General features: G+C 41.4%; 1 protein-coding gene across 7 annotated transcripts; it reads left to right on the top strand.

The window, feature by feature from the left end:
• Positions 1–5,388: 5,388 nt before the first annotated feature.
• Positions 5,389–15,031, top strand: Hnrnph1 (heterogeneous nuclear ribonucleoprotein H1). Of its 7 annotated transcripts, XM_028775880.1 has the most exons (15): positions 5,389–5,563; positions 5,716–5,842; positions 6,623–6,759; positions 7,985–8,140; positions 8,339–8,482; positions 9,978–10,116; positions 11,059–11,237; positions 11,326–11,397; positions 11,454–11,587; positions 11,700–11,835; positions 12,178–12,237; positions 12,331–12,420; positions 13,129–13,221; positions 13,644–13,693; positions 14,275–15,031. In XM_028775880.1, exons 3-14 carry the CDS (start codon positions 6,663–6,665, stop codon positions 13,691–13,693), a joined length of 1,350 nt encoding a protein of 449 aa, XP_028631713.1. In that variant the 5' UTR covers positions 5,389–5,563; positions 5,716–5,842; positions 6,623–6,662; the 3' UTR covers positions 14,275–15,031. The 7 variants fall into 7 exon arrangements, with proteins under 7 accessions (XP_028631713.1, XP_028631716.1, XP_028631712.1 ...); XM_028775879.1 differs by lacking the exons at positions 5,389–5,563; positions 5,716–5,842 and adding an exon at positions 6,010–6,128; XM_028775883.1 differs by lacking the exons at positions 5,389–5,563; positions 5,716–5,842; positions 9,978–10,116 and adding an exon at positions 6,004–6,128 and having other exon boundaries at positions 14,275–14,797.
• The last annotated feature ends 2,734 nt before the right edge of the window (positions 15,032–17,765 follow it).

Raw genomic sequence — 17,765 nt, 5'->3', positions numbered from 1 at the left:
AGTTCTAGGCTGGCTATCTTGGGCTACATGCTGAGTTCCAAGCTAACCTAGGCTACAGTGTAGAAATTTTACTCAAAACAAAAATCCAAATATCCCAATATAAATTTAATTCTTTTAAAATCTGTGTGGTAGCCGGGCAGTGGTGGTGCATGCCTTTAATCCCAGCACTTGGGAGGCAGAGGCAGGCAGATTTCTGAGTTCAAGGCTAGCCTGGTCTACAGAGTGAGTTCCAGGACAACCAGGGCTACACAGAAAAACCCTGTCTCAAAAAACAAACAAATAAACAAAAACAAAAAACCAAAATCTGGTCATGTTCTTCTTTCTTTCCTTTTCTGTTTTTCTTTTGGTTTTCAAAGCAAGATTTGCTCTGTGTAGACCCGGCTATCCTGGAGCTCACTCTATAGTCTCGACTGGCCTTGATCCTCCTGTCTCTGCCTCTCAAGTACTGAGAGTAAAGGCATGCGCTGGCCATCACTCACCTGTTTGAAGTTTATTTTACTGTGGTGCTAGATCATCAGGGTTATTTTGTTCCAAACTGCCAACCATTTATTTTAACATTTATTGATGATCCTTTCTATCCCAGTGGGAAATGACACCTCGGTAGACGATGAATTCTAAACTATACCTTGGGCCTGTCTCTAGATGGCCCACCAAATAGTCAATGCATCAGTATATTTTATTTTATTTATTTATTTTTTGGTTTGGTTTTTTTCGAGACAGGGTTTCTCTGTGTAGCCCTGGCTGTCCTGGAACTCACTCTGTAGACTAGGCCAGCCTCGAACTCTCAAACTCAGAAATCCACCTGCCTCTGCCTCCCAAGTGCTGGGATTAAAGGTGTGTGCCACCACTGCCGGCACATCAGTATATTTTAGAGGTTTAATTGAACATCTATTTACTTTATATGGTTAATGTATTCTTGGCTGGTCTGAAAATTTCTATGTAGACAGGGCTCGCTTTGAACTCACAGAGCATCCCACAGCTTTGTAAGTGTTAGGATTAAAGTTATAGACTACCACAGTAGCCTCCCACCAGGCCAGTCTCCCACCAGGCCAGCCTCCAATTCACTATGTAGTTGATGAAGGTGATGGTTTTGAACTCCTGATCCTTTCCCTTCCATCTCCTGAGTTCAGGGATCACACACACCTGGGAATTCAGGGTTCACACACACATGGCTAAGAATACACTAGTTCTTCCAGGTGTGGTAGCACACACATTTAATCCTAGCACCAGGGAGCCAAAGGCAGGTTGATCTCTGTGATTTCAAGGCCAGATTGATCTACAAAGTTCCAAGACAGCCAGTGCTGCACAGAGAAATCCTGTCTTGAAAGAAGACAAACACAAAGAAAACCCCCTCCAAGAATATACAAGCTCTATCAAATCTAAGATGCCATCAGCATTAAGACTTGATATTAGTTTATATTTCACTATGAAAAGCACCTGCTAAATAAACCCTGACATGCCATTGGTTTTAAGTTATATTTATGTTTTGGATAAGTTAAACTGGAAAAAAAAAGTGTTTCTACAATTGCTGAAAAAGGTTTTCATTTCTGGACAGGAAAGGGTTTTCAGGGTTTGGTTTTGGTTTTCCACATAAACCCTTTATAATCTTTATGTGATTCAGCCCAGGCATGGTGGCACACATCTTTAATGCCAAGACTGGCAGAGACAGTCAAATCTGAGGCCAGTCTGATTTGCTTAACTGAGCTCAGGCCAGCCAGAGCTACAAGTGACACTGTCTCACACACAACAAATTATGCATATGTTGTGTGAACATATGTCTCATGTGGGAATGCTCACAGAGGCTTGAGGAGGGGATCCCCTGGCGCTGTGCAGTGTGAATATCAGGAACTAACCTCTGGTTCTCTGGAAAAGATACAAGTGCTCTTAAACACTAAGAAATCTCTCGCCGGGCAGTGGTGGCGCATGCCTTTAATCCCAGCACTTGGGAGGCAGAGACAGGCGGATTTCTGAGTTCGAGGCCAGCCTGGTCTACAGAGTGAGTTCCAGGACAGCCAGGACTGCACAGAGAAACCCTGTCTCAAAAAACCAAAAAAAGAAAAAAAAAAAGAGAAATGCAAGCCCTACATGCATTTTACACCCTGAAGTAGAAGACAGGATGCATGTTACCCCTTAGACACTTGTATGTGCGGTACCATCTGACCTCTCATCTTTCTGGGGCAGAACCCATATATGACCCTCTTCTTCTGTTAGGCCAAAAACATTAGTTATATAGAGTAATAACCATCAACAAGCACAGAAAAGTATTAGGACAGGAAGTGGAAGCTCCATAGACCATATCGTTTCTTCCAGAAAACAGCAACAGGAACTGGGGCTTAGCCAGTAAAGGCTCTTGCTTCTCAAGCCCCAAAATCTGAGTTTAATCCTTCACTATGAAGACTCTGAGCCTTGCTTACCAAACTTAATATCCGAAGTCTCTTCTGCTGCCTAGTCTGCTTTTCTGCTAAAGAGCTCTTTATAGTGTTATGTAAGCTTCACCCAAGAGCCAGCTGCGGTGGCTCAATTTTGTAATTCCAGCATTCTGGAGACTGAAGGAGGAGGATGCCTCTGGACACCTGGCTAGCTTGGGCTATAACCTGGGATACAGACACTTTGGCTCAAACAAAGAAGAAAGCATACTAAGACCAAAAGAGCAATTAAGAAAAAGCACAAAGAGAGAAGCAAGTCTTGGTGAATCCAGAGTCATCCTGGTCTACACAGCAAGTTCTAAGCCAGACAGGGATATGTAGTAAGATTGTGTCTAAAAAGAAAAAAAAAGAGGCACTAATAAGTCCAGACTGGCCTCAAACCTCCTGGGACCTGACTGCTCTGCTGTAATTAAAGATGTGTGCAACTCGTGCCCGACCCAGAAGCTGAACTTTATATGTGAGAAAGCTTTGTGTTGGACAATTTACATTAAAGGGAATGGCTATACCATAAAATATACTCACTAGTGATCCGATACAGTTACCATCTTCCCAGTATTAAATTAGTAAGGATTAAAGGAAAGGGCACTGCCAGTGAGTAAAATTCAACTCAGGCGTGTACAACCCTTGTATACAAGAGGATCTTCAAACTCTCTCATTATTAGAAGTAACAAAAGACTTCTGCTGAATAGCTGTCCATCAGTAAATACTAAATTGTGTATGGTGGCATACATACCTTAATCCCATCACTCTGGAGGTGGAGGATCAAACACTCGAGACCATGCTTGACAATAAGGCGAGTTAGGGGCTAGCCTGGTATATGTGCAATCATGACTCAAAACACTCTACCCTAAGGGAAGGACTTTTATCAATGATGATTATACTCTTACTATGGAAAAATAACCTCCTTATACAACTAGAATAGAATTTAGAGAAACATCGTAGGAATGTGGTTGTGTTGTCAGAAGGGAAACATTTTTTCCCCCTTCAGGTAAGAGACCTGGAAATCCTTTTTTTTTTTTTTTTTTTTTGGTTTTTCGAGACAGGGTTTCTCTGTGTAGCCCTGGCTGTCCTGGAACTCACTCTGTAGACCAGGCTGGCCTCAAACTCAGAAATCTGCCTGTCTCTGCCTCCCAAGTGCTGGGATTAAAGGCGTGTGCCACCACTGCCTGGCCTAGACCTGGAAATCCTAAGTTGAAGTGACTCTCCCATCTTAGCATTTCAAGTAGCTGGGACTACAAGCACACTACTGTGCAAAGTGAAAAAAGATGATTCAAACAAAAAACGGTGTGTGTGTGTGTGTGTGTGTGTGTGTGAGAGAGAGAGAGAGAGAGAGAGAGAGAGAGAGAGAGAGACACACGATGCAGTTGAGGGGTAGGACTGGTTTGCCCAAAGCCTCTCTAGCATGCATTGTTCCCCTCATACATATAATCATAAACCAATGATCAAAGGTCATCTAATAATAATAGGGCTCGGAGCCGGGCGGTGGTGGCGCACGCCTTTAATCCCAGCACTTGGGAGGCAGAGGCAGGCGGATTTCTGAGTTCAAGAGTTCGAGGCTAGCCTGGTCTACAGGGTGTGAGTTCCAGGACAGCCAGGACTACACAGAGAAACCCTGTCTCAAAAAAAAAAAACAAAAAACAAAACAAAACAAACAAAAAAAAGAATAGGGCTCGGGGCTGGAGAGATGGCTTAATGAAGAGCACTGACTGCACTTCCTGAACTGCACTTCCAGAGGTCCTGAGTTCAAATCCCAGCAACCATATGGTGGCTCACAACCATCTGTAATGGGATCTGATGCCCCTCTTCTGGTGTGTGACTGAGGACAGCGATAGTGTACTCATATGCATAAAATAAATAAATAAATAAATCTTAAAAAAATAAGAATAGGGCTCTCAAATGGTGTGGATTAACTAAAGAAGAGTACGTTCTTGGTAATCTATCTCATGTTTCAAGACCATGTAGGGGGAAATGTACATACTAAGCAAGCTCTCCACAACTAAGATTTCTCTTGTCTTTTTCCTTCCTTCCTGCCCCTTTTTTTTCTTTTTCTTTCTTTCTTTCTTTCTTTCTTTCTTTCTTTCTTTCTTTCTTTCTCTTCCTTCCTTTCTCTTTCTTTCCTTCTCTTTCTTTCTTTCTTTCTTTCTTTCTTTCTTTCTTTCTTTCTTTCTTTCTTTCTCTCTTTCTTTCTTTCTCTCTCTTTCTTTCTTTCTTTCGAGACAGGCTTTCACTAAATTTCCAAGGCTGCCTTGAACACATTCTGTTGCCCAGGCTGGTCTTGAAGTTGCAGTTCTGGGATGGCCTTGTGTTCTTGCTTTTCACCTACCTCCTGGCCTGGAGACTTAGGAGTCTCACTTTTCGATGATCTAAGCTAGTGTTTTCAGTCTCCTCTAGATAGATCCTTTGCAGGTGAGGTCATGTCCCGTTATTCTCCCAGCCTGTTTCATTTGAGTTTCCCTTACACCTGAAGGTTCACGTTACACAGCTCCTGTTGCTCTCTTGCTGAAGGCTTGTGATGCCCTTCTGTCTACTTAACACCCTTGTGCAGACTTAAAAGGCCCGAGTTCTGCACGCAGTCTCTGCACCTTTCCTTTGATAACCCCCTTTTTAAAAAAATCAAACTGTCCAAACTGGATTTAGCCTCCTCAATAGTCTTGAAAGAAAAGCGTATTTTTGCCCGCAACCTCTTGTGATGGCGTTCAGAGGCTTACCAACTGTGGTACCCACCGTGGCACCGCCCAAACAATTACACTCTTGTTAATTTCTACCAGGTCTGGGTAGGGTAGGTCAGTCAAACCCGGAGAGATTCGGGACATCATCCGTATTCTGCTGTGTTGCTGGAATTCTCTTAACGTCACCCATTTACCTCTGTAAGTTCACACGGAATGATCCGGGGGTGTCTCCATCAGGGAGAGCGAGTCGGTCGGGCGCAGCGCTCTGGGGCTGCGTCCTCCGCGCACCTGGCAGTGTCAGCCTTCATTCGCGAGGCGCAGCACAGAGCGCTTCTCGTGCGAGGGCCCGCGGCCTTGGGAAGGCGAGGGGTTCGCAGAGTGCGAGTTCGTTAGGCTAAGTGGGGTACAGGACTAGCTCGGGCACTGGCAGCCCATGTGGGTCGGAGACTGATCCTCTAAAGCGGGCAGGTAAGGGGACTGGTCCCAGGCGCCCCACGGTGATCGGGGCTTTGGGTGCAGGGGCGGTACCCAGAGGAGGCTTGGCACAACCCGGCCCTCCAGCGTCCTGGGAAGAAAAGGCATGGCTTCCTTTTCCTCGTGCTGTCTTTCAAAACTGACAGGAGCGCGGATGAAAAGCTGCGGATTAAGGGTAGAACAACCGCCCCTGCAAACCTGAACGAACTCTGGATTACCACCCAGTCCCTGCTGGGAGCTGATTATCGCCATTCCCCTCCCCCACTCTGGCGGGTAGGTCTAGAGAACGGTTTGAAGGCAGACGCATGCGCATTAAGTAAAACGATAAACCGCTGAGACGCCAAGCGCAATAATAGCAAAAAGGCGCAGGCGCAGAAGAAAAAAAACCGAGAGAGCTCGGTTTTTCTTAATACGCATGCGTTCAATCTCTATGTGACGCAAGTGGGGCGGGGTCGGCAGCAGGGTGCGCGTGCGCAGACCTTGCTCGAAGGGCTTTATTTAGGCTGCGCAGGCGCCCGCTTATCATTTCTCCTCAGCCACGCCGAGGCTTTGTGTTGAGGTGAGTGGTGGTCTGTCTTCGTTTGCTGCCAGCGCTCTCTACGGACGCCTATTTTGGTGACGACTGCTTGTCGCTGAACTTAGGTTATAACCTGAGGGGCCTTGGCAAGCGCAGGCTGACCCTGGGAGCCGCGAGTGTCTCGCCGGCGTGGCAGCGCCGCCTAGGCCTGCAGGCCGCGCCGCTTCTATTGTGTGAGATGTCTGAGGAGGCGGAGCGGAAGCGGCGGCCGCCATTTCCTCGTCTCCACCATGGCTGTAGGCCAGGGGCTTCTTTGCTTGGAGCCTCAGCACTGGGCTCATAGGACGGCTTTGGGGATCGGGTCGCAAGCCGAGGCCGGGTTGCATGCTTAAGTCTCTGGGGGCCAAGGCATCTTCACAGGCGGGGCTCCCATCGCGGCGCCCGGATCCCTCAGGGCGCCTTGAAGTGGGAGGGCCATTTAAATGACTATTTCTCAGACGTGTTCCTAACACCCCGCCCCCGCCCCCACCCGGCAGCCCTGCAGCCTGTTTCGACGCCAGGACCAGCGAAGAGACGATGATGCTGGGAGCAGAAGGCGGAGAAGGCTTCGTGGTGAAGGTCCGGGGCTTGCCCTGGTCCTGCTCCGCGGATGAAGTGCAGCGGTTTTTTTCTGGTGAGTTGAGGCGGGAGTTGTCAGTGGGGCCCGCGACTGGGCCAAGGCTGGGCCGGGGCGGGGCGGACCTCACTGGCGCCCTCTAGCGAGTCGCGGGCAGCAGCGGTTCCCCAGGCGGCTCGCGCTCTGCTGGCCACTGTTACGCAATAGTAATTGCGAAATCTCCCCCGCCCCTCTTCTCCCATTGGGGATACTGGTGGCCCTGCTGAATATTTTTTTTTCCTATAACTGTTTCTGTCTCTATGCACCAATCTGTGCATTCTGGAGTTGTCTCTAAGAAAAACTTAAGTAGGAAAAGATGTGATTTCTTTCTTAGTCTTGAAAAAAAAATTAACGAGCAGTAGTTGGACAAGTGATAGTAATTCGCTCTTGAAGCACCCCTGCCACTGCACTTGTTTTACATATATTCACTTGAAAAGAAGGGGCATTCTGCTTTGGAAAGTTCATTTTTCCTAATTAGGATTTGGTCCTTGAATTCATCCTCTAGATCTAGTTAATTCATAAATAAATCTGGCTCCCTTTATAACTGAGAACCCTGAAACCCAGGAAGTTTATCACTGTAGAATCCCATTTATTTTTATAGTATGTAGGCTTTCTGAATAATTCCTATCAGAATCTTGTTCCCACTGTTTTAAGAGAAGAAAGGTGTATTTCTCAAATTGTAAGGTTTTGTAAAAAGGTACTTGTAGTGTTGACCTTACTATCTGAATTTAGCTGTGGTAACAGAAAACGACCTGTAAAACGAGACCCAAGTATACTGGAAACAATTGCAGGGGGCAGTTGTCGTCGGGGTTTGAGTTGAGCTGTGCAACTTGGAGCCTTTAGTTGTTAACATTGATCCCCTTTCAGGTGAGTATTGAGCTGGAGTTTGGATTTGAATGACATTGTTATGTGGCTGCTGATAGAGGAAAGCTGACATGGTACCCAAACCAGAAAATGCTGTGAAGTCACTAGATCCAGATGAGAATATTCTGAGACATTGTACAAAGATGGTTAGTGGATATTTAGAGGCAAGGTGGTAGCTTCATTTGAGACTATGTATTGAATTACTTTGATGGATTAGGAATGTCTCCTGTATATGAGGTAATTTGATGGTGTCATGCTTGGTCAGTTTAGTCTTTAGGCGTTTAGGTGTGGTGTCTTTTGTGATGTCATGAATATACATTTTATCTGTATTACCCAGAGATGGTTTTAAATTCTGTATTAAGCGTTGTTTTCTTTTCAGACTGCAAAATTCAAAATGGGGCTCAAGGTATTCGTTTCATCTACACCAGAGAAGGCAGACCAAGTGGCGAGGCTTTTGTTGAACTTGAATCAGAAGATGAAGTCAAATTGGCCTTGAAAAAAGACAGAGAAACTATGGGACACAGATATGTTGAAGGTTTGATTTACATTGCCCTAGTAACAGTAAACGCTTAAACACATAGAGGTCTTACCCCTTCTGAATTTTTTAGGTATTTGACCGCATGGAAATGGTCATCTAAGGGAGTTTATGGCAGCTCTTCCTAGTTATCTAAAAACCCAGGAAATCTGAACTTTGTTCTCTAATTAATTGACTAATTCTAAGCACCTCTTTCAGTATTCAAGTCAAACAACGTTGAAATGGATTGGGTGTTGAAGCATACTGGTCCAAATAGTCCTGACACGGCCAATGATGGCTTTGTACGGCTTAGAGGACTCCCTTTTGGATGTAGCAAGGAAGAAATTGTTCAGTTCTTCTCAGGTATGTAGTCCTGTTTGTTGCTGAGCAGTGAGGTATGGCAGCTTCTGGCGACATGATTTAGTATTAGTAGACTTTAAAGTTGAGTAGTCTAGGTACTTAAAGTAGGCTGTTGAATATATGTTGTTGAATTCACATTTTCTTCCTGGAGACCTTCAAATAACTTAAGCCCATCTTAAAGGTGGAAATTAGAAGTATTTCCAAAGTGTTAACTTTGCCTATATTTAGTATTGTAGTTCAGAGTAGACCTTTGAGGATTCTACTCAGCCATCTTAACTACTTCCTCATATTGCTGTTTAGCAAAGTACTTCAAGTTAAAGGTAAGCTCTTTTAACATTAGATTAGTGAGTTTAGACTGTTACAGTTTATGGTATTTGTTGTAAGATAACTTATTTTCCGTCATGGGACCAGAAATATTTTAGCTAGTGTAATTCTCTGTATGAAAAATTGTTATGAAAGGAACTTGGCTTAGCTAGCCCATTAGAAGTCGAAAAAGTCATTTGTAGCAAGTGTAGGTTGAATGCTTGTAGTCTCTATGAACACAGTACAGAAGTTTTTGAAGTTGTTCTGGGCCTAAAGTATTTGAATGTTTTTATGTTGAAGAGCTGACAGGATTGCATGCTTAGTAGAATGTTAAATCTTATATATTTTAAGTACTATTAATACTCTTGATGACATAAACAGAATTAGCCAAAATCTTTATAGTTTTTACCATAGTATGTATTAGAACTTTGACTATAGAACTTTATATATGTATCAATTTGTAATATTTTGTAGTTTGAAATCAAGTCTGTTTTGTTTTTATCTAAATTGGTGAGAATTGAATGCTATCTGTCAACGTTAAATATGAACATAATTTCATATCTTCTAGGAAAGTGCTTTAAGGCCTTTTTGTAAGCTTGGGAATGTATCCACGGGAAGGATTTTTCATAGACGGAATTTCCAGAAGTGAATCATACTACTGTTAGAACATAAGAGTGCATGATTGCTTTGTAGATAGTTATTGTTGAAAGTTTAGTTTGTATGTTTTGTCAATTATGATTCTTAAATGTTTTCAATTTTTACATACTGTTTAAATGTGTAATTTTAAAATTGAAGTTCCAATAATTTAAAAGAATTGAAATATATAATGAGGTTAAAAGGTATCTTATTTTACTTAAACTGTTATTTTAATGCTTAAAAATTTAAAGTTTTTGTATAATTCTATTAAGTTGCATAGATTAAAATGTTTTTAATTGTTGAATTCTTAATGCACCCTTTGGAGTATAACATTTTTTTTCTTTATATACTTTGCCTTGGGTGTGTTAAGAATTGAGATATACTTTGTAATAGTGGAACTTCTTATTATTGCAATGCATATTTTAAGAGTACTTGTTGAAAGCATACCATTCACCTAAAGTTAAAATTCTGGTTTATTTAAAGCTATAAGAAGAATCATTTCTGGGCTTGTGATGTTAATATTGCCCCCCTACTGGGGTTATTTGTCCTTGGGTTGAAGGGTTGGAAATCGTGCCAAATGGGATAACATTGCCGGTGGACTTCCAGGGGAGGAGTACGGGGGAGGCCTTCGTGCAGTTTGCTTCACAGGAAATAGCTGAAAAGGCTCTAAAGAAACACAAGGAAAGAATAGGGCACAGGTGGGGATGGATGGTTGGTTGGATATGTCACTTTTCTTATGGTAAACAATTAAATCCATATTCTCTCTGCTTAGAAGGAGGAAATTACCCATTTCCTATTCCCAGCTAATTGATAATCTGCTATAACTTCTAAATTTTCCCTAGTTAGTGTGTTTCATTCAAATTAAATTTTAGGCTTTAAAATTATTCCTAGTTTATTTGGGCTATCTTTATTTACAATTTTGTAGGACTGTTAGTTTATTAACCCCAATCAATAGAGTTGAGAGACTATGGCTTTAAAAAATTACTACAAACCTGTCTTTAGCTGTAATAACACCCACATAGGAAATTAATATTACCATAAGAAAATGTGATACTTTCTGATCTTGTTTTTAAAGTTGAAATGCAACAAACTTTTTCTTGCTGTATAAATATTCTGCATATGTATTAATAAGCATAGCTTTCAAGAAATTGTCACAAAGGGTTTTATTCTCTTTGCTTGTGACTATTTTTCATTGAAGCATGCGCTTTTTTACCTATGCTGATTCCTACTAAAAGCATAGGCTGGGTACTGGCGAAAAGAAGTGTGTAGTGTGGGCTAGACTGTTGGTGGAGGCTGGCTTTTTAGCCCACTTGCTACACATACTGCCAAAGGAATTGAAATATGAAAGTTGAGTGGAATTATTCCCTCCTAAACCATTTTCTTAACAATACTCCTCTCTGCCTCTAAGGTTGGGCTCTGCCTCAGAGGAGTTTGTTTTCTTTTTTTCTATAAAGTTTAAATAGTCTTTTGAGTGAATTTCTGGTCATTGCCTATACAAATGTAAGAAATCTGGCTTTAAATATTAGTCAGTTTCATGGCTATGACTAAATTGTTTTTCTTGTATAACTAAGTAATTGTATGACATGAACTAATGTTTTCTCTCCCCTCCCCATTCCCCTTCCTTTTGGACAATGCTTTAGGTATATTGAAATATTTAAGAGCAGTCGAGCTGAAGTTAGAACCCATTATGATCCACCACGAAAACTTATGGCCATGCAGCGGCCAGGTCCCTATGACAGACCTGGGGCTGGCAGAGGGTATAACAGCATTGGCAGAGGAGCTGGTTTTGAGAGGATGAGGCGTGGTGCTTATGGTGGAGGTATGTATGTGCTGTTATTATGCTGAACTAGTTTCTTTTGTGTAGTTTTTTTGTGTGTGTGTGACTAATTGTACTTTGTATCTTTCAGGCTATGGAGGCTATGATGATTATAATGGCTATAATGATGGCTATGGATTTGGTTCGGATAGATTTGGAAGAGGTAAGGTAAGAATTGAATTTCTCAATTGAAGGATACTTACACACTTGTCCATCTAGACCTCAATTATTGTTTTTCAGGAATGTCTGACCACAGATATGGGGATGGTGGCTCTACTTTCCAGAGTACAACAGGACACTGTGTACACATGCGGGGACTACCATACAGAGCTACTGAGAATGACATTTATAATGTAAGTGTTCAAATAAATTTACTTGGGATAATACAGCATAGCAGTGAAAATATGGGGTGATCATCATTTAGATTTTTAAAAGTTAACTAATTTGAAATATCTTGTATTTTAGTTTTTTTCACCACTCAACCCTGTGAGAGTACATATTGAGATTGGACCTGATGGCAGAGTAACTGGTGAAGCAGATGTTGAGTTTGCAACCCATGAAGATGCTGTTGCAGCTATGTCAAAAGATAAAGCAAATATGCGTAAGTGTGATTAAAGCATTTGTAACCTCAGGCAGTTGACTGACAAGCATTTAGAGTAGAATAGGTTAGTAAGGGGATAATATATAGGAGAGATTTGATCTCTAAGCAAGCTTTTTTTTTTTTTAAAAAAAACCTATTTGGGATTTGTGATAAAGATATAATAAAGTTTGCCCTTAGTTGATATGATAGTTCAAAGATGAGTGTTTAAAAAGCTAGTTCTTAACTAACATGGGAATCTTCTTTTTGCCAAAAGATTTGTGATTCACAAATTACTTTTAAATTGCTTAACTTGTTTTCTTTTACCAACAAACATTTTCAAACTTTTTTTTTTTCTCATTTCAGAACACAGATATGTAGAACTCTTCTTGAATTCTACAGCAGGAGCAAGCGGTGGTGCTTACGGTAGCCAAATGCTAGGAGGCATGGGTTTGTGTAAATATCACTTTAGTGTCTTTTTTTTAAAGCTAACCTTGTATGCCTTTTCTCTCATTTCAGAACACAGATATGTAGAACTCTTCTTGAATTCTACAGCAGGAGCAAGCGGTGGTGCTTATGGTAGCCAAATGATGGGAGGCATGGGCTTGTGTAAATATCGTTAGTTTTTTTAAAAACCGAAACATATCTGTATAAGTAGATAATAAGCTAAGTTTTAATAATATATATATATATTTAATTAGTTTAGCATAAGAGTTTGTTAGCATAATTACATAATTTACGGTAATCTTAAGTTAGGAAACAAATGTAGGTAGAGATAGATTCTTAATTTGAACAAATTTTGTAATTGATGCATTAGTTACTAAAATCATGCAAGTAACAATAGAGCTGCTTAGGTAGATTACTCAAAGTAGATAGAAGTACTTGTGTTTGGGGGAGGGGACTTGAATACATTATCTGTAAAGTTTAAGTTTAAAATACTTAGTAAAAATATAGGGTTAAAAATTTAATTAGTTGGGCATAATTAGGTATTAACTGATAGCCTGTATAATGACATATCTAATATATATATTTTGAGCTAGGAGGAACTTTTAAACTAAAGTTTCATAAGATGGTCACAAAATGCCTCTATTTAGGGAATCGTGTGTATTTGGTTTATGAAACATTTGACTAGCTCATGATTAATATAAAGGTTAATGTGGTTATAGACAATTCGAATCTTGTCATAGATAATAGGGAGAAGGAGACAGTAATATAAGAACAAGATTGGAAAATTGTAGACATAGAATTACAAGCCCGGTACCATCAGGTACCACATTGGATAAGGAACAAAGCTCTAATGTTCTCTTAACTTAACAGCAAACCAGTCCAGTTACGGTGGCCCAGCCAGCCAGCAGCTGAGTGGTGGTTATGGAGGTGGCTATGGTGGCCAGAGCAGCATGAGTGGATATGGTGAGTGTTTTTTTCTCACATTCTTAGAGTAGGTTTCTTTAGTTGGGGGTGATATACAGGCTCCTTTAAAAAAAGAGTGGGGTATTAAATAAATGTTTTGTTTTTATTATAATTCTTAATAGCTTAATTTGCAGAAATAGTCATGGGGAGGAGGAGATGTTCTAATCATTGCAATTTTGGAACACTATCAAACCAGAAAACATCTGTGTTTATTAAAACATTAATTTGCTTTTCTGTTGTAGCATTAAATTTTTGATAGGGTGATTTTTAAATATTTATAATGGTGGTTGGGTTCAGGACAGTATTTTACTAGTTGGTTAACCTAGGAATGGTGGGTTTTTGTTTTTTGTTTTTGTTTTTCAATTGGTCTAAAGAATGGTGATTTTGGTATTATAGTCTTACCCTACAAAATCCTTTTGCAGACCAAGTTTTACAGGAAAACTCCAGTGATTTTCAATCAAACATTGCGTAGGTAAATATTTTCTAAAAAAATATAAATTCCCAATAGCAAATACTGATAATGTTGTGATAACACTTTCTATAGTAGTCAGTGACTCTGACTTAACTCCATAGAGGCTGCCATTTTGGGCACAGTGAGTTGCCTATAGTCCAGCTTTTGTCCTTTTAACTTAATGCTCACCATGAATAGGCAAAGTAAAAGACTTCCCCTGTGCTCCCTATTCATACACATCATTCAGTGGACACATAGTACATGTTTATGGTACAATTTTTAAAAATGCTTTGTGTTCCTTCAGAAACAAAGTAATTTTGCAATTTTTGAAAAACACTAGTTTTCCTTTAAACTTAAATTTCTACGTTGATCCTGAAGAATCCACTTAATGGTAGCACAAGAGTCTGACAAGTTGGTACTGCAGAGAAAAGGGTTTAATTGAGATTTGTTTGGAGTCGGGATTCCCTTTCCCAGACAGCGTCTCACCACTTGGACAGCAGCCATTTGCACTCGTATACCTTTTAAATTTTTTCTTGGAATGCTATTTTATTTTACTGATTATTTAGCACCATTCCTAACTTGTCAAATGGATCTCTTTACAGGTAGCCAAGGAGCAGTGAACAGCAGCTACTACAGTAGTGGAAGCCGAGCATCTCTGGGTGTGAATGGAGTGGGAGGGATGTCTAGCATGTCTAGTATGAGTGGTGGATGGGGAATGTAATTGATTTTGATCACTGGCTCTTGGTCAAAAAGACATTTTTTTAAAAATCCTTTAGTTTAACAGTTTTTGCAATCCAGCCTTGTGGTTTTATGCCTGCTCTCTTAAGTGAACATTGGCATCACTCAAAGAAGGTTCATTGTTGAACATAGCAGTCACCTAGGATGATAGGGCAAAGTTGAGTGAACTGTAACTGTTAAACTTAATTCCTAGCTTTTCTCTAGTTACTGTAGGATGTACGTAAGCAGTAAGTGTATTTAGGTTAAAGCAGTTGAATTATGTTAAATGTTGCTCTTATACATACATACATTGAACACTGTTGATGCATGTTGAAAAGACATGCTTTTTTGTAAAACTATAGGAGCTGCGTCTACAATTAAAAGTGAAACATTTGGCATGTTTGTTAATTCTAAATTCATTTGATAACCTGTAAGGCACGTGAGTTTAAAAGCTCTTTTTCTTTTTTTAAGTTAATGGAGAAATTTTGAGACGCAATACCCATTACTTTTTTAGGATTTTTGGTCTTGGTGTTTGTATGAAATTCTGAGGCCTTGATTTAAGTCTTTCATTGTATTGTGATTTCTTTTTAGGTGTATTGCGCTAAGTGAACCTTGTCAAATAAATCTTCCTTTTAAAAGCTACACTTTGTACTTTAGTGTCCTGTGGACTTGGTGTTTTATTCCTTCCAGGGGTATGGGTCCATCTTTCTTGCTATGACAAACAGGCTGGCTAGCTGAGGCTGCTATTCAGATGTCTTCAGGCTTCCAGTATAAGCAACTGCAGGCAAACATGGCTGTGGGGCCCTTGCAGAAGGGTGGTTTTGGCCTGGCTGCTCATCTGAATGGTCTGTAATACCCTACATGTTCACAAGGCTTACAAGCGCCAATACTTGACATTGGCTCTCCAGTATGGCTGAAACAAGTGCCAGAGCAAAGGTGCAAGGCAGCTATACCTGTGATGTTTTCTTAACAGGCTGGGTTTTTTCTTGATGGTTTCTATATGTACCCTACATCTCAAACCAGCTTCCTGAGTCCTAGTTAAATGTGTGTTGTGTATGCTGCCATCTATTATGTTTCCCTGTCTCCAGGACCTTAACACTCAGCCACAGGTTCTACATCCTTAGCCCTCATGCTTTTGGCATTTGCAAGGTTTGTGCATCCACTTGGAAACATGCCATTACTCTTAAACCACCTAAGTTGGAACACTAGGAAAAAGTTGTGTAGGTGTGGTGGGGGTACTTCCAGGAGACAAGCTGATTTCCAGACCAGCCTCTTTGAGTTCCAGGATAGCCAGAGAAACCCTGGTGTTCCCCATACCCACCCCTGTCCCAAGGGAAAAAAGAACAAAAACTTGGAGACACAGTCTCACTGTGTAGCCCTAGCTTATAGAAGCAGAACCAATTCTAGCCAAGGTTCTTTCCAGGTCCTCTGACCTCCATTTGCCAGATGGTATACCTACATTCACAACGAAAGTAGAACTTAAATTCAGTGCTGGGTTTAGTGTCAAATGCCTTTAATCCAAGCACTAGTAAGGCGCGCAGAGGCAGGCAGATCTCTGACCTCTAAAGAAATGTTCTGCCCTTACACATAAATGTATAAACTTGCCTGTTTGGCTGTGTTCTGCATTTCAGCTTGAGCAGCATTACTGTGGAGCACCTGTGCCTTTGCTCAGGCTAGAAGGTACAAGGTAGACTAGGCACTGAAGCTCTTTGAGTTGAGTTTGGTATCAAATTCTGTCTTGACTAGGCAGCTAAATACTGTTGACTTGGGACCTAGATCCATTGTGAAAAAGTAATTGTTACTTGGTTTGGAGGTGAAGCTGAGGAAAGGATAAGGGAGAAGAAATTTGAGTGGCATGTGTGTGCTAGATGTTGGTGGGACTTTTTTTTCTCTTGAGACAGGGTTTCTCTGTGTAGCCCTGGCTGTCCTTGTCTCTCTGTAGACCAGGCTAGCCTTGAACTCTCGAACTCAGAAATCCACCTGTCTTTGCCTCCCAAGTGCTGGGATTAAAGGCGTGCGTCACCACTGCCCGGCGGGACTTGTGTTTTTATTGAAGTATCAGCAGCGTGGAAATGGGAGGTGTTAGTCTGCTGCCCTTTTTTTTTGGTGCACAGATGAAAAGGTCACACAAATGACTAATGCTCCCAGCAAGTTGGAGGTTATTTACAGGATATGAACTTTGTGGGAAAACTGGGTCTTGTTTGAGGTTAGAAAATAGGTTCAGATAGAAAAGGAGGAGACTCCTTTACTCTGCTTTCTCGCTGGGTTTAACTGAGCTTGGAAGCTATTCAGGCCTGATTTTAAAGCCTGATGTGTAGTCTTTGCTATAGGACTCTACGGGTAAATGGGGTTGGGGAAGATGCAGGGGCCTAATTACATCTTGTTTCTCATCTGCAAAACATGGAAAATCTGAAAGTAAAGCACTAGTACCAGTACTGACTGAAATGGGAGGCAGGAGATACAGGCTTGGATTGGTTGGGCTGAGTCTGGACAATAAACAGGTCAGGGAATTGGTAAGCAGTGAAGGGGTCATTTGTGAACAAGGGATTTGATATAGAAGGGTGGCAAAGTACAAGGGCTGGAAGACAGGTGGACTGATTACCGTACTGTGTGTGGCTAGATGTTACAATACTTACTCTAATCGTCAGTCAGGCCAGCAAGATGGCTCATTTAGTAAAGTCAAATGACCTGAGTTTGATCCCTGGACGCCACAACTAGTAAGCTCCCATCTGACATGCACCTTGGGAGGGGATATGTGAACTTGCACTGGGTGGGACCATAAGGAAGATGGACAGTCTACATGGCCATAGATGTCTGTGCTAGCGCTGCAAGTAGCTACATGGTCCTGATGGATAGTTCAACTTTGTCATGGTGTAGAAGTATACGTATAGCCAGTTTTCAGTAAATTATTGAGATAACCCAACATCTATAAAATAGGCTTTGTATGTTTTGTTGGACATGGTGGCACATGCTTGTAAGTCTAGTACTTGGGAGGCAGAAGCAAGAGGCTAAGTTCAAGGCAAGTCTTGGCTACATTTGAATTTGAGACCAGACCAGGCTACCTGAGACTGTCTTAAAACAAAAAGTTTGTTAGCTGTCTGCTTTTTTGCAAGCTCAGTGTTTTGAGTACTTTCAAGGGAGGCTAAGAGAGGCTGTACTATGGTCATTATTGGCTCATTTCTACTTGACTGCAATGTGGATGTAACCTCACTTTAAGTCAGGCATCTGTGTAAGTAACTCACTTGGACTTGGGTGACAGGCTTTGGTTCACCTAGGTGGAGCAGCCTAAGTCCAAGCAACACAGCAGCTGAAGAGTTCAAACCCAGCAGGCCCTCCACCCCAGGTCTTACTGAGCCCTCCACAGGCAAGCTGGATG

Source organism: Grammomys surdaster, unplaced genomic scaffold, assembly GCF_004785775.1.
Source record: "Grammomys surdaster isolate TR1022 unplaced genomic scaffold, NIH_TR_1.0 262, whole genome shotgun sequence".
NCBI classification, from domain to species: domain Eukaryota; kingdom Metazoa; phylum Chordata; class Mammalia; order Rodentia; family Muridae; genus Grammomys; species Grammomys surdaster.
Note: the sequence above shows the minus strand (reverse complement) of the source record. Positions and strands in the feature narration are given on the sequence as shown.